The 22,660-nt window shown below is 46.0% G+C and overlaps 2 protein-coding genes across 2 annotated transcripts in view; both read left to right on the forward strand.

Annotated features, from left to right (window-relative positions):
* The window catches only part of LOC143955908 (uncharacterized), an 865,587-nt gene extending 860,626 nt beyond the window's left edge, over nt 1-4,961 (forward strand). The window contains exons 4-5 of the mRNA XM_077466031.1: nt 3,798-4,004; nt 4,128-4,961. Of these exons, the coding sequence (XP_077322157.1) occupies nt 3,798-4,004; nt 4,128-4,331 (411 nt within the window). The 3' untranslated portion in view covers nt 4,332-4,961. The remainder of the gene's footprint in view (nt 1-3,797; nt 4,005-4,127) is intronic.
* A 59-nt stretch (nt 4,962-5,020) lies between these two features.
* Nucleotides 5,021-22,660, forward strand: part of LOC143955455 (uncharacterized) — a 28,525-nt gene continuing 10,885 nt past the window's right edge. The window contains exon 1 of the mRNA XM_077465499.1: nt 5,021-6,977. Within this exon, the coding sequence (XP_077321625.1) occupies nt 5,151-6,977 (1,827 nt within the window). The 5' untranslated portion in view covers nt 5,021-5,150. The remainder of the gene's footprint in view (nt 6,978-22,660) is intronic.

The raw sequence follows: 22,660 nt of genomic DNA on the forward strand, positions 1-22,660 counted from the left end.
AGGACGTCATGATGGACAATCAGCCGCCCCTCACATCACCGGGTAAGAGGAGACTTTATTGTAAAGGAGAGGGCAGTACGGAGGCTCCACCTAGATCCCCCATCATCTGATAAATAGTGATGGGCCAAACACCCCCCCCCCCCCCAGTTCGGTTCTCCCAAACGGAGAAAAATTTGGGACCCGAGCCGCTTTGTCAACTCTATATGAACTAAATATTAAAAAAAATCAAAGGTCCCCATTTTGAAGGTTTATATGCAATTATTGACCATAAAAATGGTATGGGGGGTCCATATACTGCCCTGTGGGACATGTATCAATGAAAACATTTAAAAAAAAATAAATAAATAATTAAATACAGTGCCCGGGGGGTCCCCTTAGTCTGCCTGTGAAGTGGCACATCTGTACCATGTATAGAACCTGCTGCAGCAAAACTGACATTTCTAAGGAAAACAAAATTTATGACATTACATTTAAATTGCTATCAATACAATAATTAAAAATAAAAAACGATCAGGGTCTCACCCCCTGCATACCAGGCACTTTGGGTCTGGTATGGATTTCAAGGGAAAACCCATGTCAAATAAAAAAAAAAAAATGTGCCCCCCTAGATCCCCCCCCATCATCGGTTTCGGTTCGGATTGTACCAGGACTCCCAAACAAAGAAAAAGTTGGTGGGACCCGAGCCGCTTTGTAAAGTCTATATGAACTAAATATAAAAAAATCAATGATCCCTATTTTGAAGGTTTATATGCAATTATTGACCATAAAAGGGTTATGGGGGTCCAGATACTGCCTTGTGGGACATGTATCAATGAAAACATATTTTTTTTTAAAAAGATAATTTTTAGAGGAGCAACCATAAAAATCAAGAATTCATTTAAATATAGTGCCTGGGGGGTCCCCTTAGTCTGCCTGTGAAGTGGCACATCTGTACCATGTATAGAACCTGCTGCAGCAAAACTGACATTTCTAAGGAAAACAAAATTTATGACATTATATTTAAATTGCCATCAATACAATAATTAAAAATAAAAAACGATCAGGGTCTCACCCCCTGCATACCAGGCACTTTGGGTCTGGTATGGATTTCAAGGGAAAACCCATGTCAAATAAAAAAAAAAAATGTGCCCCCCCCTAGATCCCCCCCATCATCGGTTTCGGTTCGGTTTGTACCAGGACTCCCAAACAAAGAAAAAGTTGGTGGGACCCGAGCCGCTTTGTAAAGTCTATGTGAACTAAATATAAAAAAAATCAAAGGTCCCCATTTTGAAGGTTTATATGCAATTATTGACCATAAAAAGGGTATGGGGGTCCAGATACTGCCTTGTGGGACATGTATCAATGAAAACATTTTTTTTTAAAAAAAAGATAATTTTTAGAGGAGCAACCATAAAAATCAAGAATTCATTTAAATATAGTGCCTGGGGGGTCCCCTTAGTCTGCCTGTGAAGTGGCACATCTGTACCATGTATAGAACCTGCTGCAGCAAAACTGACATTTCTAAGGAAAACAAAATTTATGACATTACATTTAAATTGCCATCAATACAATAATTAAAAATAAAAAAACGCTCAGGGTCTCACCCCCTGCATACCAGGCACTTTGGGTCTGGTATGGATTTTAAGGGAAAACCCATGTCAAATAAAAAAAATAAAATATGTGCCCCCCCCCCCCCCCAAATCCATACCGGACCTTTACCCAAGCAAGCAGGCAGGTCAGGAAAGGGGGAGAGGGACACAAGTAAGCACCGCCCCCCCCCCTCCAAAACATACCAGGCCACATGCCCTCAACATGAAGGGGTGCTTTGGGGCGGGGGGGGGGGCTCTCACCCTCGATGAAGATCCATCGTCAATCCCGACGTTCCCCCATCATTTAAGGCAAAACGCCAAATGCCTGGCTCGCCATTTGACAACTCTTATATAGATAAGAGGCGGAGTGACCTGGCGACGTCACCTGGTGGCACCACCCCTCTTGTGATGTCACCGACCCAGCATGCATCGGCGGTCAGTGATGTCACAAGTGGGGTGGTGCCAACAGGTGACGTCGCCCTTACTCATATAAGAATTATCAAGTGGCAAGCCAGGCATTTGGTGGTTTGCGTTAGTTGACAGCAGAGTGGCGGCGCGTTGTAATTGACAATAGATCTACAGCAGGGGACACGTGTTTTTTATTTTTTAGGGGAATTGTCAAAAACTCTCTCAATGTGTTTATTACTTTTTGAAACTTTTTTTTGGTGAATGGGTAGGCCATAGTCATTCACATAAAGGGGGAGGCTTCCAGATTCCGATAAGCCACCTGCCCGCAGACAATTACAACCCAGGGTTGTGGGGAAGAGGCCCTTGTCCCCATCAGTATGGGGACAAGGTGCCTTGGAGTAGGGGGGCATGTGGCCTGGTATGGTTGAGGAGTTGTTGGGGGCATGCTCGCTTTTCTCCCCCCCCCCCCCTTTTCTGGCCTGACAAGCTGCATGCTCTGATAAGGGTCTGGTATGCATTCTCAGGGGAGACCCCGTGCCGTTTTTTTTCTTATTTTGAAGAAGGGCCTGGTATACATGGGGGGGGGGCCTACGCCTTTTTTTTTTTTTTTTATGATTGTATTGCCGACAATTTCAATGTACTTTCATTCATTTTTTTTTTTTTTTAGAAATGTCAGTTTTGCTGCGGCAGGTTCTATACATGACACAGATGCTCCACTTTACAGGCAGACTAAGGCCCCATACACACTATACAACTTTTGTTGTCTGATTTTCTTTTAGATTTACCAAAACCATGTAGCTCAAGGGCCTGCCTGATTGCATACAAATTGAAACTCTTAACGTTTGCCCTTATAATATATGGTTTAGGTAAATATGAAGGAAAAAATCTACAAAAAATTGTATAGTGTGTGTCCAGCCCCCCCCCATGCACTATATTTAAAGGTCCCTTTTTTTTTGGTGTGGGGTTTCCCTTAAAATCCATACCAAACCTAAAGGGCCTGTTATGGATTGTTTTTTTTCTTCTTTCTTTCTTTTTTATTGCCAGAAATGTTGACAGCGAATGACTCACCGGTTGTTAAGGACACGGCGACTGGCTTCCCGGCCCCGCTCCTTAACAACCAGCTATTCACTGCACCCTGACTGGGCAAAGCTTTACCCAATCAGGGGGTAGAATGCACTGTGCGTGCAAACACCCTCCGAATGCTCTGCAAATTTGGGTGTTCGCCGAACGGGTGAACCGGCGATGTTTGGGCCGAACTTTCGCTCGGCTCAAACTGTTCGTGCAATTCTACTGATTAACGAACAGAAACAATGTATTCAGTCAGTGTGTGTGTTTCCTACAGATGGATCCAGTAATGGGAACCCACCAGAGAGATGTCCCCGTCCTCTGTATTCCCGGGATTCCACACAGGAAGGTCACACCATCCCCCACCATCATCAGGTAGATGAGGAACAATCACTGATAGTATCATTAGGATCTGTACATTATCTGCATTGTTACCATTGATGTCATTTTTATTATATATTCAGAGTGGAAACCTGAGAGATCCTAAAGTTGAGGTTAAAGGTGAGCTAAAAGAGGAGGATGATGAGGATGGGGTGATGGAGGAAGAACACAAAGATCTGTACCAGGACACCATGGTGGAGTCATCCAGATACAGAAACCCACCAGAGAGATGTCCCCGTCCTCTGTATTCCCGGGATTCCACACTGGAAGGTCACACCAACCCTCACCATCATCAGGTAGATGAGGAACAATTATTGGTAGTTATGACTTATAGACCGAATATTTGTTACAATGAATGTTTTATTATATATTCAGAGTGGAAACCTCGGGGATGATAATATTGATGTTAAAGAAGAGTATAAAGAGGAGAATGAGGAGTATGGAGTGATGGAGGAGTTTCCAGAAGGACACAAGGATATGATGGAGCCACCAAATACCAGGAACCCACCAGAGAGATGTCCCCGTCCTCTGTATTCCCGGGATTCCACACAAGAAGATCACACCATCCCCCACTGTTACAAGGTTGGTGGGATGGAGCATCTAGAACTAGAACTTGTGTAGAGGATGTGTGGATTTCTTATATGATGTCACAATAATAAATCTTCTATCTTACAGATGATATTTTCTCTCATTTTCTTGGTTTAGAGTGGAGATCCAATGGATATAGAATTTGAGGTGAAATCAGAAGAAGAAGAGAGGTGTGTGAGGGATGATCAGCAGTCTATGGAGGAGGATGGAATAACGGGGACATTTATAGAGGAGGACACTCCTACAGAGATCAGCACAGGTGGGTCATTAACACTAAATCCATTCCTCCACCCATACTGCTCACTGATTGGTCCAGAGTAGGGCGGGGGCTGGGTGATATCAGCCTGTAATCCCCTGGTCACTTTCCTGAGCTGTGTTCCCCGTCCTGTATTCCTGGATTTCTCTCCGATAATCTTCCTTCTCTGTGCTGCCGACACAATTTATGTATCTAGACTGGATTTATGGAGATTCTGGGGATCAGCCGGCAGCAAAATATTCATTTTCACCATAGACATTGCTCAGCCTAGGCACCTGGGGTATGTACCTTGGGTCTTCTGCCCCATATCCGAGTCTAGCAAGATCTCAGACAGAACAATTCCCCCCGGGGTTACTTGCTCTGTTATTTGCTGGCTGTGCCGGGTGGAGGGATATGTCTGTATAGTCTCAGACCCAAGTCACTGAGTGCAGTCTCAGGAGATGGGAGGCAGCGGTGTGGGACCTCTGCAACTTGTCTCCAGTAAACATTTCATCCACCACTGATTACTGAATACCAATATTATGAGTTTACTATATACTCTATGTTGTACATTACATAATTCTGATAGTATTCTCCCCCCATCCTCACTCTCTGACCTCTTGTGGGGCTCAGCCCCGCTGTTATTCATGACTAAATCATGGACTAAATAAGGAAGTGCAGGACTTCTTGTGTTGGGAAGATGGCAATGAGTGATAGAGGGGGAGGGGACACTCGTTTTATAATCCCCTCATCACTGTCACTCCTATATTAGACAGTTCTCGTTGTTTCCTCCCTCTCTGACTAAGGTCCATGAATAAAGAAATGATCTGGTAGGAGATCAGAGGACCCATTTACTAGTTACCTTGAGGGGGGAATTGTAAGATCCTCAGAGACAAAGCTGCCTGATGTGGGCGGAGTCCTGGTTTAGGGGAACCAATCAGCTCATGTCTAGTAATAATCTTTGTATTTCTATTTTAGTAGATGGACGGGAGATGAGGAAAACCTCAGAGGATTGTCTCACTTTGTCTCCAGACTGTAAAGTAGAAGATGAGGACATCACACAGTATAGTCCAGGAGAAAACCCGACTACCTCAAATGTCCATCCGGCACCACACAGTGTAGATGGACCATCGTATTCCTCTTATCCCGAGGAACCTCAGACTGTGCGGGACGGTGCCGGACCATCGTATTCCTCTTATCCCGAGGAACCTCAGACTGTGCGGGACGGTGCCGGACCATCGTATTCCTCTTATCCCGAGGAACCTCAGACTGTGCGGGACGGTGCCGGACCATCGTATTCCTCTTATCCCGAGGAACCTCAGACTGTGCGGGACGGTGCCGGACCATCGTATTCCTCTTATCCCGAGGAACCTCAGACTGTGCGGGACGGTGCCGGACCATCGTATTCCTCTTATCCCGAGGAACCTCAGACTGTGCGGGACGGTGCCGGACCATCGTATTCCTCTTACCCTGAGGAACCTCAGACTGTGCGGGACGGTGCCGGACCATCGTATTCCTCTTATCCCGAGGAACCTCAGACTGTGCGGGACGGTGCCGGACCATCGTATTCCTCTTATCCTGAGGAACCTCAGACTGTGCGGGACGGTGCCGGACCATCGTATTCCTCTTATCCTGAGGAACCTCAGACTGTGCGGGACGGTGCCAGACCATCGTATTCCTCTTATCCTGAGGAACCTCAGACTGTGCGGGACGGTGCCGGACCATCGTATTCCTCTTATCCTGAGGAACCTCAGACTGTGCGGGACGGTGCCATCCTTCCAACAGATAAGAGGTTTTCCTGTCCTGAGTGCGGGAAATGTTTTTTAAAGAAATCCCGTCTTTATATACATCAGAGATTTCACACAGGGGAGAAGCCGTATTCCTGCCCTGACTGCGGGAAATGTTTTTCAATAAAGTCCCATGTTTCTCAACATCGGAGATCTCACACGGGGGAGAAGCCGTATTCCTGCCCTGAGTGCGGAAAGTGTTTTTCATGTAAGTCCAATCTTTCCATACATCAGAGATCACACACAGGGGAGAAACGGTATTCCTGCCCTGAGTGCGGGAAATGTTTTTGTTTTAACCACAGTCTTACTGTTCATAGAAAATCTCACACGGGAGAGAAACCATATTCCTGTCCTGAGTGTAGGAAGTGTTTTCGCACCCAAGCCAGACTTAATCTTCATAAAAGATCTCACACTGGTGAGAAGCCATATTTCTGTCCTGAGTGCGGGAAATGTTTCAGTTGGAGAAACACTCTTGATGTACATAAAAGAACTCACACAGGGGAGAAGCCGTATTCTTGCCTTGAGTGTGGGAAAAGTTATTCACACAAGTCCAATCTTACCTTGCATCAAAGATCCCACACAGGCGAGAAGACATATTCTTGTCCTGAGTGCGGGAAAAGTTATTCACATAAGTCCAATCTTACCACGCATCAGAGGTCTCACACAGGAGAGAAGCCGTATTCTTGTCCTGAGTGCGGGAAATGTTTTTCACAGAAGGGTGTTCTTTCCAATCATCAGAGATTGCACACAGGAGAGAAGCCATATTCCTGTCCTAAATGCGAGAAATGTTTTCAAACTAAGTCGGATCTTGACTCACATGTGAGATTACAAACGGAGGAAGGTCCACATTCCTCTTCTGATTGGAGGAGGTGTAACCCCCAGAAGTCCTCTGTTTACAGCCATCTGAGATTGGACACGGAGGAGAATGAACTTTCCTGGTCTGACTGAGGGAAATGTTCCTCACTGAAGTCCTGTCTTCCTGTACATCAGGGGGTCCCACACAACCCTGGAGGTGTATTAGTGAGTGCGGGAAATGTCTTGTATATGAATGTTGCTGGACATGTGGGGAAGAAGCACACCCTGATATACACCTCAGATATACTCCATGGCTGATCTTCATCATGGAAGAAACAGTTCATAGACCTCAACCATAGCCTGACCTTTTGACAAAGATGTCCTATGGAATGGATGATACAACAGTGCCATCTAGAGGTCGGATTAGTAAATGTTTCTCCCATTGAAACATAGTATTGAGAAAGGGGCCACACCCATGTGGGGGAATAATAAAATGTAATTATCAAATAAAAAGGCAAAAACATAAACAGTTGATAAGGAGATAAGAGGTCACCAATGACATGGATGAAGTGTTGTACCGTGTTGCCCATTGAAAGCAGGAGAAAAATAAAAATGGAGTCATTACCTCTCATCGGCTGAGTACATTTTGTGGTGGAAGATTTCACAAACACTTAGAAATCGATTTGTGACAAATTTGTTCAACGAATGTGAGCGGTGGATTCCTATATACATGATTTGTACTATTTCTGCTGCATTATGGCCACTAGATGGAGCTGACGATCATAGGAAATCACTGTGTAGATTAAAATACTGCCAGAATTTGTAACAGCTGTGGGGGAATGGTTGTTACATTCATCCAACAATTTTTGTTGATGTATTTTTTTTTTGCTTTATAAACAAACCCCTTAATTTCCTTTGTCAGGTATGAATTATAACCCTCGAACGTATATTTTCTGAAAGCAAAGCCCGTGGAGAATTAAATGGCGGTAGTTCCAATTTTTTTTTATCGGAAGATGTTCATGAAATGCTTTATTACATGTAAACATTAGTAAATAAAAATACACTAAAAGTATTTTCAGTGCACAAAAATGCAATATATTGCCCAATTTTTCTGATAAAAGATGATGTTTCGGACCAGTATTGAAAATTACTTTCTGATCTTTATTTCCCCTTTTGCTTGCCGTTTATATAATACCGGCTGGACATGAAAAAAAACAAGCAAGGCGAGATGTATACAAATGTATTATTGCGACATATTACTGTAACAAATGTATGTATGTGTATATATATATATATATATATATATATATATACATATATATATGCTTTTAGCTGATTTAGCAAGTTTAGTAATTAACCACTTCCCACCCGGCCAATGCATATATACGGCCGGGTGGGAGCCGTCTACTCCTGATAGGACGTTCAGGAACGTCCTTCAGGAGTAGCGGGATCGCGCGCGCCCGCGCAGCGGCGCGATCCCGATGTGCTCGTGTCACCCGGACACGGCACATCTCAGATCGGCAGGAGGGCTCTGTGATTGGCCCTCCTGATCACATGACGGCCGTGTCCAATCACGGCCGTCATGTGATGTAAACAAACAGCCGGTTGCTAGGCAATCGGCTCTCCTCTCCTCACACGGAAGTCACCGCTGAGGAGAGGAGAGCAGATCGCTGCAGCCGGCTGGTGATCAGTGAGTATGAGATGTTTTTTTACAGCTTTTTACTCACTGATCATCAGTGTAGTGTAAGCACACAACACACCACACAGTACAAACACAGTCCCCACATATGTCCCCAAAACACACATGTCCCCAAATAATAAAAACACATGTCCCTAATAATAAAAACATGTCCCCCACATATGTCCCACTAAAATCACATGTCCCAATGATTATCTGCACACATATGTACGTGATCACCTGCACACATATGTACATGATCATTTGCGTACATATGTCCCTCATCACACAAACCAATTATTATACACTTAACGGAATTTTTTTTACCAAAAACATGTAGCAGAATACATTTTGGCTTAAATTTATGACAAAATTTGATTTTATTGGATTTCTTTTCAAATAGAAAAAAGAAAATATTGTTTTTTTTCCAAATTTCCGCTATTTTTGCGCTTATATCGCAAAAAAAAAAAAACGGAGTCGTGAATAAATAACACCAAAATAAAGCTCTATTTGTGCGAACAAAATGATAACAATTTCATTTGGGTACAGTGTAGCACGACCGCGCAATTGTCACTGAAAGCGATAGAGCGCTGAAAGCTGAAAATTGGGCTGGGAAGGAAGGGGGTGAAAGTGCCCGGTATTGTAGTGGTTAATCATAGCTATATTGGATATTTTGGTAACTTCTTCTTCCTCTTTCTTCGAGACGATACGTTGGATGTTGATGTCATGTCTGTCTTGGGTGAACTTCTCTGAAAAAGTGGCACAGTTTTTTTATAATTCATTGTGGTTCGGCTTCAAGATAAGTGGGGGGAGCTAATAGTTATCTGAAGTAAAGTTAAGGTTTAGCAAGCTTATGCAGTGATATTACATATTGAAATAGGCATTTTAGCATTCTACCTAATACCTTATAAGACAATTTAATGTGATACCTTAGTCACATCCATTACAGTCCCCCCCCCCCCCCCCCTTAAAATTTCTATTCTAAATATGTCCCTTGCACTAAATCCTACTCCACCTGGCCCACTCCCTACTCCACCTGGCCCACTCCCTACTCCACAACCCACTGAGGCGAAAAGCAATATCCTCAGCAGTCCTTCCGGCCACCTGATAAAACCTTGTAAATGGATGTACCAAAGACCAGGTTACAGCCTCCCTTGACCTAAGCCACTAAAGCCTGATGATGGACAGCCCAAGAGGCCCCTCTACACAGGGTTGCCACCTGTCTGGGATTCACAGAGACAGTCCAGGTTTTGACTCGTGTGCCTGGGTCTCAGACCGCCTGATACCCGGACACATTATTCAGCCTGGACTGTGACTCCCCAGCAGGGTTGCTGGCTGCAGTTGTAAGCCAAGAGTGTGTGTTACACTCTCTCTCACAGTGCCCAGATCCAGCATAGTTACACTCCCCCTACCTGGAAAGGATGGGAGAGAAGCTTGATCTGCTCCGCCGTCCACACCTCCCACCTGTCCCAAAAGATTGCAGAAAAGGAGGGGGAGAGGAGAACTTCTCACCTTTTGGGTGGAGCTCCGCTTTAATACCTGTGGGTAGCCCGTATGCACCAGTTAATACCAGTGGGCAACCCGTCTGGGAAGCCCCAGTTAATACCTGAGCGCATCCCCAATGTTGGCCGTGCCGTGGGGTGGGGTCACATTGCTGCCAAGTGTCCCTTGGAGTGTGGGGGGCGGGGATTGCTCCTCAGTGTCTGTATTGGTAAAAACTAGGGCTGTGAAAATTAAAGATTAATTCCTCGATTAATCGTTAATTTTTTTTGATCGATCAAAATTCTTTTGACCGGCACTCACCTTTCCGCCGACTTCCTGGGTCTTCGGGGAGTTCCGCTGGAGATGCGGTGACGTCACCGGACTCCTCCCTGGAGATCCGGTGACGTTGAAGTTTCTGATTGAACGTAACGTGTACGGGGGGGAGGAGCTATGCATGACGCCACCCACTGCTGCCCTACAGAACTAACACGATAGTCGGCTTTACATGATGTGTTTTTATCATCTTTATGTGAGTAGTTTGTGTTTTGAGCACAAAAATTAAATCTTATACTTAAGCGATGAGCACTGAGATCTTTTCTTTCTACCCATGACCTGAGATTGTGAGAGAAGTTTATGGTCCGTGTTAACCCTTTTGATACCCGCATGCATGACCACCTGTTTGCACAGGGATCCATGCCATAAGGTGAGAGTGATTAGTTAGACCGGAGGTGGAGGGATTGTCACGCTACTGTGGAAAAAAAAAAAAATGACTTGCGTCAGTGCCACAGTTTGAATTTAAAACGTTTGAGTGAACTGTGAAGTCAAGTCATGGATTGTGGAAACTAACTAGTGTCGGGTGATTGTATATATAGTGTATACCACATTTACCACTGATTTATGCAGAGTTGCAATGCAAGGAGATCAGATAAAAGTGGTTGGATCTGTATATGTGCATTATAATTAATCGAAATTAATCGATTAAAAAAAAAAATCGATTAATCGAACACAAAGTTTTTATTCAGTAACTAACTAGTGTCGTGTGATTGTATATAATGTATAACACATTTACCACCGATTTATGCAGAGTTGCAATGCAAGGAGATCAGCTAAAAGTGGTTGGATCTGTATATGTGCATTATAATTAATCGAAATTAATCGATTAAAAAAAAAAAAAATCGATTAATCGAACACAACGTTTTTATTCAGTAACAGCCCTAGTAAAAACCCTAACCCTCATCCAAGGAGGCTAATGGAGTGTAACGTAGTCCAGCGCATGTCCTTGTTTGCTCGGCAAGGCCTAGTTGCACATCATGCCGAACTCTAATGTAAAAAATAAAGGGGAAAAAGCATGCGTGCCTTTCTGGACTCTGGAAGCCTGGTTACTCTGGTTCATACCCAACTTCTGGACCCTGAACAGTTGACTCGGTGTCAGGTAGGAGTGGTATGTGTGCACAGTGACTGTAAAAAGTGCCCCAGAGTGCTGGTGACCTTTAAAACCAGCTCAGGGTCGGTTTGCCGTGAAGTATCCAGAAAAGTGTTCCTCTTATTGGAACTTTAAATGGGGAAAAAAAGGCTGCTTGGGGTATTAATGCGTATACAAATTTATTTGGTGTAAATCATATCGAGAAAAATTCTATGAATGATACAGATGTGGAACATACGTTAACATAAATATACAAACAGCAGTACATAGGATGCAGTATACATAAGGAAAATACAATACAATATGAAAAAAAATTACAATCAAACTCCACAAAACATGTAAGCTACATGTACAGGAAAAAGGACCCGACGCGTTTCGAGTAATCACTCGTCTTCGGGGGTACTGATTGGAAACCGCACAAAATAAGTGTGTCTGCAAATAAGGGAATACTTGATGACAATGAAGGTAAAAATACAACCATTAAGAGATATATAAGCAAACAAGGGTACATATATACTGCAGCAGGGTGTTACATTGTATACAAGTTAAAAAGTATGAACGTCAGTACTGACCATAGAGTATTACTGGGGATGGATGCATGATAATGTCCTGCATCCATATTGGATATTACATTTAAAAACAATAAAAAAAACGTCAGGGACAGCCAGGTGCCCGATGATCCCAATGACTGCTACAGCGGGTCGGGGGGGGGAAGAGGGAAACCCTCTACGTCAAAAATCCAAGAGATCCCCGGGGGAAATACACAACTCCCCCACAGAGAGCGCCAAGACACCCGACAAGAGTAATGGAGATATGTCAAGAGTGGCCTCTGTACCCTAGAAGAAAGGGAAGGATAAGAAGGAAAAAGTAAGGTATCAAAAAGAAGGAGCATGTTGACTTAGGTGGGCCAAAGAGTCCCCAAAACCAAAAGGAGGGGAGTAGTGATGGCCGAACAGTTCGCCCGGCGGTCGTTTCGCGGCGAATTTCCGCTGTTCGCGGTCCGCCAGTTCGGCGGACTATTGGCGTCGTTCGCCCGGCGGACTTCCGTGTTTTTACTGTGTAAAGGAACTTTGACCTTATGACACATCCATCATGGGGTACAGGACAGCCAATTGAGACATGACAGCACATGGACACTTGGACATTCCCCCTAACTTATAAATACACCCGATCCGGCGGCCATTTTACATTCTTTCTTCTGTCACTATAGGGAAAGGTTGCTGTTTGGAGCAGGGAGAGATAAAACGCTAGCTATTTGGTACACAAAAGTTCTTTTCAGGACTGGTATAGGTGTTAGGTGTATATAGGTTTGCTGTGCTACTGATTGTTGCAGCAGCCTGAGTGTCTTTTGTCAGTTTAGAGAAAGGGACAGAGCGCTGTGTCTGCTGCTATTTTAGGGACAGCCAGATTAGTCATCATCATCATCATTAGCTGTTACTATCAGGTCCACAAAAGAGCTATTCGAGTAACCAGTAATTGTTCCAGTCTCCTCTTTTTTGCCAGTTTGTATAGGGACAGGAAGGAAGCAGTGTGTCAGGCAGTGAGGGTCAGTTTAAACAGTTGCTGTTACTATTATTTCCACAAAGGTTCTTTTCAGGACTGGTATCAGTGATATGGTAATAGGCTTGTACACGTATAATATTCTTTCTTCCAAATATAGAAAGAATATTATACTTGACTGCTGCAGTCTGCTAATCATTCACAACTCACTTGTTCCACAAAGCTCTTTATCAGGACTGGTAACTTGGTCTGTGTAGGGTGCTACAGTACATAGGGTTGAGTGCAGTACAGTCTGCTGTTCTGTAAGGACCGCTATCGGTCCACAATAGATAGGGTTGAGGTGCACCACTGCTGACCGCTGCCCTATACTGCAGCAGTCCTTCAGCAGTATAGGGACTGACGTACAGTCTGCTAATCAGTCACACACAACCTACTTGGTCCACAAAGGTCCTTATGAGGACTGGTAACTTCAAAGAATTACCGCTCTAAGGTAATGACTTCTCCCCAAACAGCTGTCTCCACAATCCCACAGGGTGCTGGCTCTGTTTGCAACAGGAACTGAAGTAGAAAAGATGTAGCTGGATAGCCGCACTCCAAATTATTCAACTTTATTTCAAAAATGTAATTAAAATCATAGCATCTAGGCTGGCAAACAGACTAACTGCACAGCCGCTGACATGTTTCACACCGAACACGGTGCTTAGTCATAGCTCATGACTAAGCACTGTGTTCGGTGTGAAACATGTCAGCGGCTGTGCAGTTAGTCTGTTTGCCAGCCTAGATGCTATGATTTTAATTACATTTTTGAAATAAAGTTGAATAATTTGGAGTGCGGCTATCCAGCTACATCTTTTCTACTTGAGGACTGGTAACTTGGTGAAGGGTGCTACAGTACATAGGGTTGAGTCTGCTGTTCTGTAAGGACCGCTATCGGTCCACAATAGATAGGGTTGAGGTGCACCACTGCTGACCGCTGCCCTATACTGCAGCAGTCCTTCATTGGTATAGGGACTGACGTACAGTCTGCTAATCACTAACACACAACCTGCTTGGTCCACAAAAGTTCTTATAAGAACTGGTAACTTGGTCTAGGGTGCTACAGTACATAGGGTTGAGTGAGGTACAGTCTGCTATTCTATAAGAACTGTTATCGGTCCACAATACATAGGGTTGAGGTGCACTACTGCTGACCGCTGCCCTATACTGCAGCAGTCCTTCATCGGTATAGGGACTGATGTAAAGTCTGCTAATCACTCACACACAACCTACTTGGTCCACAAAAGTCCTTGTAAGGGCTGGTAAGGTATATAGGGTGCTACAGTACATAGGGTTGAGTGAGGTACAGTCTGCTATTCTATAAGGACTGTTATCGGTCCACAATACATAGGGTTGAGGTGCACTACTGCTGACTGCTGCCCTATACTGCAGCAGTCCTTCATTGGTATAGGGACTGACGTAAAGTCTTCTAATCAGTCACACACAACCTGCTTGGCCCACAAAAGTTCTTATAAGGACTGGTAACTTGGTCTAGGGTGCTACAGTACATAGGGTTGAGTGAGGTACAGTCTGCTATTCTATAAGGACTGTTATCGGTCCACAATACATAGGGTTGAGGTGCACTACTGCTGACTGCTGCCCTATACTGCAGCAGTCCTTCATCGGTATAGGGACTGATGTAAAGTCTGCTAATCACTCACACACAACCTACTTGGTCCACAAAAGTCATTGTAAGGGCTGGTAAGGTATATAGGGTGCTACAGTACATAGGGTTGAGTGCGGTACAGTCTGCTGTTCTGTAAGGACCGCTATCGGTCCACAATAGATAGGGTTGAGGTGCACTACTGCTGACCACTGCCCTATACTGCAGCAGTCCTTCATTGGTATAGGGACTGACGTAAAGTCTTCTAATCAGTCACACACAACCGGCTTGGTCCACAAAAGTTCTTATAAGGACTGGTAACTTGGTCTAGGGTGCTACAGTACATAGGGTTGAGTGAGGTACAGTCTGCTATTCTATAAGGACTTTTATCGGTCCACAATACATAGGGTTGAGGTGCACTACTGCTGACTGCTGCCCTATACTGCAGCAGTCCTTCATTGGTATAGGGACTGACGTAAAGTCTTCTAATCAGTCACACACAACCTGCTTGGTCCACAAAAGTTCTTATAAGGACTGGTAACTTGGTCTAGGGTGCTACAGTACATAGGGTTGAGTGAGGTACAGTCTGCTATTCTATAAGGACTGTTATCGGTCCACAATACATAGGGTTGAGGTGCACTACTGCTGACTGCTGCCCTATACTGCAGCAGTCCTTCATCGGTATAGGGACTAAGAGTTTTGTCACAGGGTGATTTAAAAAATGACAGGCAGAGGAAGAGGCAGGCCCTTCCGCAGGGGTGGTAGGGGTAGGGCAGGAGCACCAGCCTTGTGCCAAAGTGGGAAGTTGCAGAAGGTGCGTTCAATTACTTTAAAGGACGCACCAGACTTGGTTGAGTGGCTGACTCAGCCTTACTCTTCTGCACCCTCCTCATCCTCTCGATCTGCACCCTCTTCTTCACTCTCTGCTATGTGCACCCCCAAAGACACTACCACCAACAACACCACCACCACCACATACCTTCTGCTTGAGTCACAGGAATTATTTTCCGATCCATATCAAGAGGACATTTCTGATGCGCAGCCACTCTTGGTATTGGATCAGGAAGAGGAGGTAGCAACAACCGCTACTCAGCAGTCTGACGACAGTACTCAGATCAGCCCAAGGAGGAGGTTGGTCCCCGGTGTTGCTGCCTACTCCGAGATCTCTACTTATAGCGGTGGGGAAGGTGACATTGATGATGACGTGTCTAGTGATGTCACGTGGGTGCCCACAAGAGAGGAAGAGGAGGGGAGTTCAGAGGGAGATATGGACCAGCAGATAGGGAGGAGAAGCAGGAATAACTTACATTGCACAGGAGGGACAAAGCAGACTGCTAATGTATCAGGAGCGAGTCATCGACCATGTACGGTCACATCTGGCGCTCCCAGGACACCGGCACATGGCTCCGCAGTGTGGGCTTTTTTTAATCTGTCCGCTGCTGACAATAGCGTTGCCATCTGCAATCTTTGCAGTCAACGCATTAGTCGCGGTAAGTCCAACACTCACCTTGGGACGACCGCCTTAAGAAGGCACATGGGCAGCCATCACCGAGCCGAGTGGGAGCAACGGAACACACAAAGCCACACTGCAGGCTCTCACCGTCCAGCCTCGTCTTCTACTTCTCTTTCTCCCCTCTCCTCACAATTGTCCTCCACTCCACCTTCCATCACGCCAAGCTCACGTTTTTCTGCAAAAAGGCAGGCTTCCGTGGGCCTAATGTTCGAGCTTAAAAAAATGACGCCGGATAACCCTCTTGCCCAACGATTGACGGCTGGCTTGTCAGAACTCATAGCCCGCCAACTACTGCCATATAAACTGGTGGACTCGGAGGCCTTTCGCAAATTTGTGGCCATTGGAACACCACAATGGAAGGTCCCAGGAAGGAAGTATTTCTCAGAGAAGGGCATCCCAGAGCTATATGGCCATGTTCAGCGGCAAGTGAATGTATCTCTGACACACAGTGTCGGTGCCAAGATACATCTGACCACAGACACGTGGTCTAGCAAACACGGGCAGGGAAGGTATATCACTTTTACTGCCCACTGGGTGAACCTTCTGACGGCCGTCAAACATGTAACCCGTGGCACCCGTGTAGATTTGGTTTTACCGCCACGGATTGCATGCAGGCCTGACTCTTCTTCTTCTCCTACTCCTCCTACTCCATCCTCCTCCCTCTCCTCCTCAGCTGCCTCCTCCTTTTCTGCTGCTAGCGTCTCTTCCGCTGCACCGCCCAAGCTCCCCAGAACCTATTCCACATGCCAGGTGAGACGTTGCCATGCCGTGCTGCGTCTGTTGTGCCTGGAAGCCAAGAGCCACACTGGCCCGGCACTCCTTTCAGCTTTGCGTTCACAGGCAGATCAGTGGCTAACACCGCTCAATTTGACAGTTGGTAAAGTGGTGTGTGACAACGGTGCCAATCTGCTTAGCGTATTGAAACAGGGCAAAATCACGCACGTGCCATGCATGGCACACGTCTTAAACTTGGTCGTGCAGCGATTCCTTGTCAAATACCCTGGGGTCCAGGACATCTTGCGGCAGGCAAGGAAAATCTCGGCCCATTTCAGAAGATCATACACGGCCATGGCTCGCCTTGCTGACATTCAGCGGCAACACCATCTGCCGGTCAGACGTCTTATTTGCGATTGCCCGACGCGATGGAACTCAACCTTCTATATGCTTGATAGGCTGCTCCAGCAGAAACGTGCAGTTAACGTCTACCTGTATGAACTCTGCGGCAGAAACGGTTCTGGGGAGATGGGGTTTTTTTCACCGCGCCAGTGGCTGCTCATGCGCGACGCATGCAGACTTCTGCGGCCATTTGAGGAGATCACCAAACTGGTCAGTCGCAGCCATGGCGCCATCAGTGACATGGTACCTTATGCCTTCTTTATGGAGCGTGCATTGCGTCGTGTCATTGATCAGGCTAGGGAGGAGCAGGAGCGGGAAGATGAGGAAGTCGCAATGCTGGATGAATTCCCAGGGGGGGGCTACTCTATCTGAGACAAGTCAACAACAGGAGTCAGAGGAGGATGGTGCCGGGGCGGATGAGGAGGAGCAAGAAGAGCATGCTTTAAACCTTTCTGAAATCCCTGTTGTGCGTGGATGGGGAGAGGAGAATGAAGAGGACGACATTATCCTGGATGATGAGCAGGAGCCAGGCCACCACACCGCTTCCACTTTAGTGCAAATGGGGGCCTTCATGCTCCAGTGTTTTAATAGGGACCCCCGTATAAAAAGCATAAGGGTCAAGGACCAGTACTGGCTGGCAACGTACTTAGACCCCCGGTACAAACAAACACAAAATGGCGGAAATGTTACCGCCGTCGCAGAGGGCTGTCAGAATGCAGCACTTCCAGGCCTTGCTTCGAGAAATGCTGCATTCTGCTTTTGCGTGCGCTGGCAGAGGAACAATTCCCACTCCCAGAGGATTTGCGGGTACCAATCCAACAGCGCCTGCAAGAAGAGGCCGGTTTGAAGATGTGTTGGTGACTTCGGATATGAGGTCATTCTTTCAGCTGACCGATCGACAGGAGTCATCCGGATCCAGCATCAGGGAACGCCTAGACCATCAGGTGTCCGACTACATTGGGTTAACGGCCGATGTGGACGCTCTGAGGAGTGATGAACCCCTGGACTACTGGGTGGGCAGGCTTGACCTCTGGCCAGAGCTTGCCCAATTTGCAATCGAACTGTTGGCTTGCCCCTCATCCAGTGTCCTGTCCGAAAGGACGTTCAGCGCAGCAGGGGGGATCGTGACCGATAAGTGTACTCGCCTAGCTCACGACAGTGTTAACTACCTCACATTTCTAAAAATGAATGAGGCATGGATTTCGGAGGAATTCAACACATGTGACCAGTAGACCATGTATATGTCTATAAACTATTTTTTTAATCAAGCACAGAGACCTTCTTTCTTCATTTGGCTCACTTCCTTGTCCCAAAAAAGCACACCGTACTATATGCCCCTACCCTCCTCTTTGAAGAGGTTGAGCGGTGTCATATTTCTACTGGGGCTGCTTATGAGGGGATCACACCATCCCTGTGCTGTGCTGACTTCCTCCTGGGGGTTCTTATTATGAGGGGATCACACCATCCCTGTGCTGTGCTGACTTCCTCCTGGGGGTTCTTATTATGAGGGGATCACACCATCCCTGTGCTGTGCTGAGTTTCTCCTGGGCCTGCTTATTATGAGGGGATCACACCATCCCTGTGCTGTGCTGACTTACTCCTGGGGGTTCTTATTATATGGGGATCACACCATCCCTGTGCTGTGCTGAGTTTCTCCTGGGCCTGCTTATTATGAGGGGATCACACCATCCCTGTGCTGTGCTGACTTCCTCCTGGGGGTTCTTATTATGAGGGGATCACACCATCCCTGTGCTGTGCTGAGTTTCTCCTGGGCCTGCTTATTATGAGGGGATCACACCATCCCTGTGCTGTGCTGACTTACTCCTGGGGCTGCTTACGGTGCTGCTGTCAGTGCTGTATATCACGGTGCTGGTGTGAGTGCTTAATGTCACGCTGCTGCTGTCAGTGCTGTATATCACGGTGCTGATGTCAGTGCTTAATGTCACGCTTCTGATGTCAGTGCTCTCTATCACGCTGCTGCTGTCAGTGCTGTATATCACGGTGATGATGTCAGTGCTTAATGTCACGCTTCTGATGTCAGTGCTCTCTATCACCGTGCTGCTGTCAGTGCTGTATATCACGGTGCTGATGTCAGTGCTTAATGTCACGCTTCTGATGTCAGTGCTCTCTATCACGGTCCGGCTGTCAGTGCTGTATATCACGGTGCTGATGTCAGTGCTTTATGTCACTCTGCTGATGTCAGTGCTCTCTCACGGTGCTGTTGTCAGATGACTCTATCACGGTGCAGGTGTCATTGCTGTATGTCACGCTGCTGATGTCAGTGCTCTGTATCACGGTGCTGCTGTCAGATGACTCTATCACGGTGCAGGTGTCATTGCTGTATGTCACGCTGCTGGTGATCATCTCCTGCACCCTCTTCTTTGCCTACTCTGGTCCCTGACCTTCCCTCTCCTCCATTGCCTTCATGCGCTCCACAGTCCTGAATTGTCAGAACAATTTTCCATATAAAAAAAGAATGCTTGTAGTTATCGATCCCAAATTCACCTCATGCATGTATTATGTCATTGGCCATGTGGTGGGACTATGTTTGCCCAGCTAATAATTATTTTGTGGCTGCAAATTTGACCTAAAGGTTTGCGAAGTTCGCCTCCCATTGAAGTCAATGGGGCCCGCCACGAACTTTCCGTTTCGCAAACTATCGGCCGCGGTCCGCGTTCGCGAAACGTCCCGTTGGAAGTTCGTCCATCACTAGAGGGGAGGAAAAAAGTGGCCCTCAAAGTGCTGGGTGGCAAAATACATACCTGGGGTTATGTAGTGGTGGTGCCCCAACCTGATGATTTTAAGAACAATGGTGGCTACCCTTGGCACGAGATATGTTGGTCTCAGGGGGAGGAGGGGGAGGAAGCCCACAAGAGAGGTGGACGGGATGCTGAATAATAGATAATAATAAGTACGGGTTATACACAAGGGTCCCAAAAAAAAAAAAACACAATTTTAAAATTGTGTGTTTGCCATGAAATGGTTGTGTCCCCTATCCTATTGCACAGTGTAATATTGGGGAGAGACTTTCCACTGCTCCAGGAACTCTGCAGTAGAAAGGATAAGAGTCCTTAGCCAACCCCTTTGAACCAAAGGTTGATGAAAATGCTGTAGGGGTGACCACTGATGAAAATATGTATTTTCCCCTAGTAATCAGTGTGGGTGAACCAGAAGTGGCCCCGGTGTGCCGGAGCTAGAGGTCTCTGGGGACAACTTTGGGACCGTCCAGTTACAGGATCTTACTCTTGAACAAGCCCAGATTAATGAGAAGGTAAACTATGAGACCCCCAGTAGCTCAGGGGTTGGAGAATGTGTTCCCTCATATGGCAGTTAACTATGACATGTTTTAATGGGTTGCCAAAATTTGGGTTTAATTTGTGGAACAACTCATGGTGCCCTGTCCCTATAGGAAGACAGCTTTGAACGCAGCCCATACACATCTCCTGCGAGGGTCACCTGGCATATGAAACGACCAAGGAACGTATTTTACAGTGCTTCTTTTGGCCTGGGATATTTGCCGACGTGAAAAGCTATTTTAAGTATTGCCCTGAGTGTCAAAAGTCAGCCCCTATGCCCCGTTACTGTAGCCCACTGGTGCCATTTCCAGTGATCGAAGAGGTGACCCCCATCTATAAGGATATACAATCAGAAGCAGCTCTTGGCTTTGTGAGGCCTTAGGCAAAACGTATGCCCGTAAACAGGATTGGAAATTCCGCCAGTATAAGTTCGATGTAAGATTTTGGTTGGAATTTCCGACCATGTGTAAGCTCCATCGGATTTTGCTGGTGGAATTTCCGCCAGCAAAAGATTGACAGCAGGTTCTCTATTTTTCCGACAGAAAAAGTTCCTATCGGAAATTCCGATCGTCTGTAGCAATTCCGATGCGCAAAATTCCTACGTATGCTCAGAAACAATTTGACGCATGCTCAAAACATTGAACTTCATTTTCTTGGCTCATCCTAGTGTTGTACGTCACCATGTTCTTGATGGTCCAAAGTTCAGAGAACTTTTGCGTAACCGTGTGTATGCAAGCCAAGCTTGGGCAGAATTCCGTCGGAAAAAACCATCCAAGGTTTTTCCGCCAAAAATTCAGATCGTGTGTACGGGGCATTAGCCTTCAGGCCCCACTCATGCCCATAATGGGGAAAAAAATTCAAGCAAGAAAAATGATGGCAAAAAGGTGCAACATATTTAGCACATAGGTGATCAGTAGTGATGGCCGAACGGTTCGCCCGGCGGTTGTTTCGCGGCGAATTTCGGTCGTTCGCGGTCCGCTTGTTCGGCGGACTATTGGCGTCGTTCGCCCGGCGGACCTTCGTGTTTAATATGTAAAAGAACTTTGACCTATGATGACACATCCATCATGGGGTACAGGACAGCCAATTGAGACATGACAGCACATGGACACTTGGACATTCCCCCTAACCTATAAATACACCCGATCCGGTGGCCATTTTACATTCTTTCTTCTGTCACTATAGGGAGAGGTTGCTGTGTGGAGTAGGGAGAGATAAATCTCTAGCTATTTGGTACACAAAAGTTCTTTTCAGGACTGGTATAGGTGTTAGGTGTATATAGGTTTGCTGTGCTACTGATTGTTGCAGCAGCCTGAGTGTCTTTTGTCAGTTTAGAGAAAGGGAAAGGACGGTGTGTGCTGCAGGGAGAGTCAGTTTAGGCATCATCATCATCATCATTAGCTGTTACTATCAGGTCCACATAAGAGTTATTCCAGTAACCAGTAATCGTTCCAGTCTCCTCTTTTTTGCCACTTTGTATAGAGACAGGAAGGAAGCAGTGTGTCAGGCAGTGAGGGTCAGTTTAAAGAGTTGCTGTTACTATTAGTTCCACAAAGGTTCTTTTCAGGACTGGTATCAGTGGTACGGTAATAGGCTTGTACACGTATAATATTCTTTCTTCCAAATATAGAAAGAATATTATACTTGACTGCTGCCCTTCTGCTGCAGTCTGCTAATCATTCACAACTCACTTGTTCCACAAAGCTCTTTATCAGGACTGGTAACTTGGTCTGTGTAGGGTGCTACAGTACATAGGGTTGAGTGCAGTACAGTCTGCTGTTCTGTAAGGACCGCTATCGGTCCACAATAGATAGGGTTGAGGTGCACCACTGCTGACCGCTGCCCTATACTGCAGCAGTCCTTCATTGGTATAGGGACTGAAGTACAGTCTGCTAATCACTAACACACAACCTGCTTGGTCCACAAAAGTTCTTATAAGGACTGGTAACTTGGTCTAGGGTGCTACAGTACATAGGGTTGAGTGAGGTACAGTCTGCTATTCTATAAGGACTGTTATCGGTCCACAATACATAGGGTTGAGGTGCACTACTGCTGACTGCTGCCCTATACTGCAGCAGTCCTTCATTGGTATAGGGACTGATGTACAGTCTGCTAATCACTAACACACAACCTGCCTGGTCCACAAAAGTGTATATATGCCCCTACCCTCCTCTTTGAAGAGGTTG

This window comes from Lithobates pipiens, unplaced genomic scaffold (assembly GCF_037356315.1).
Source record: "Lithobates pipiens isolate NorthernLeopardFrog02 unplaced genomic scaffold, aLitPip1_a1.2 Scaffold_35, whole genome shotgun sequence".
NCBI lineage: Eukaryota > Metazoa > Chordata > Amphibia > Anura > Ranidae > Lithobates > Lithobates pipiens.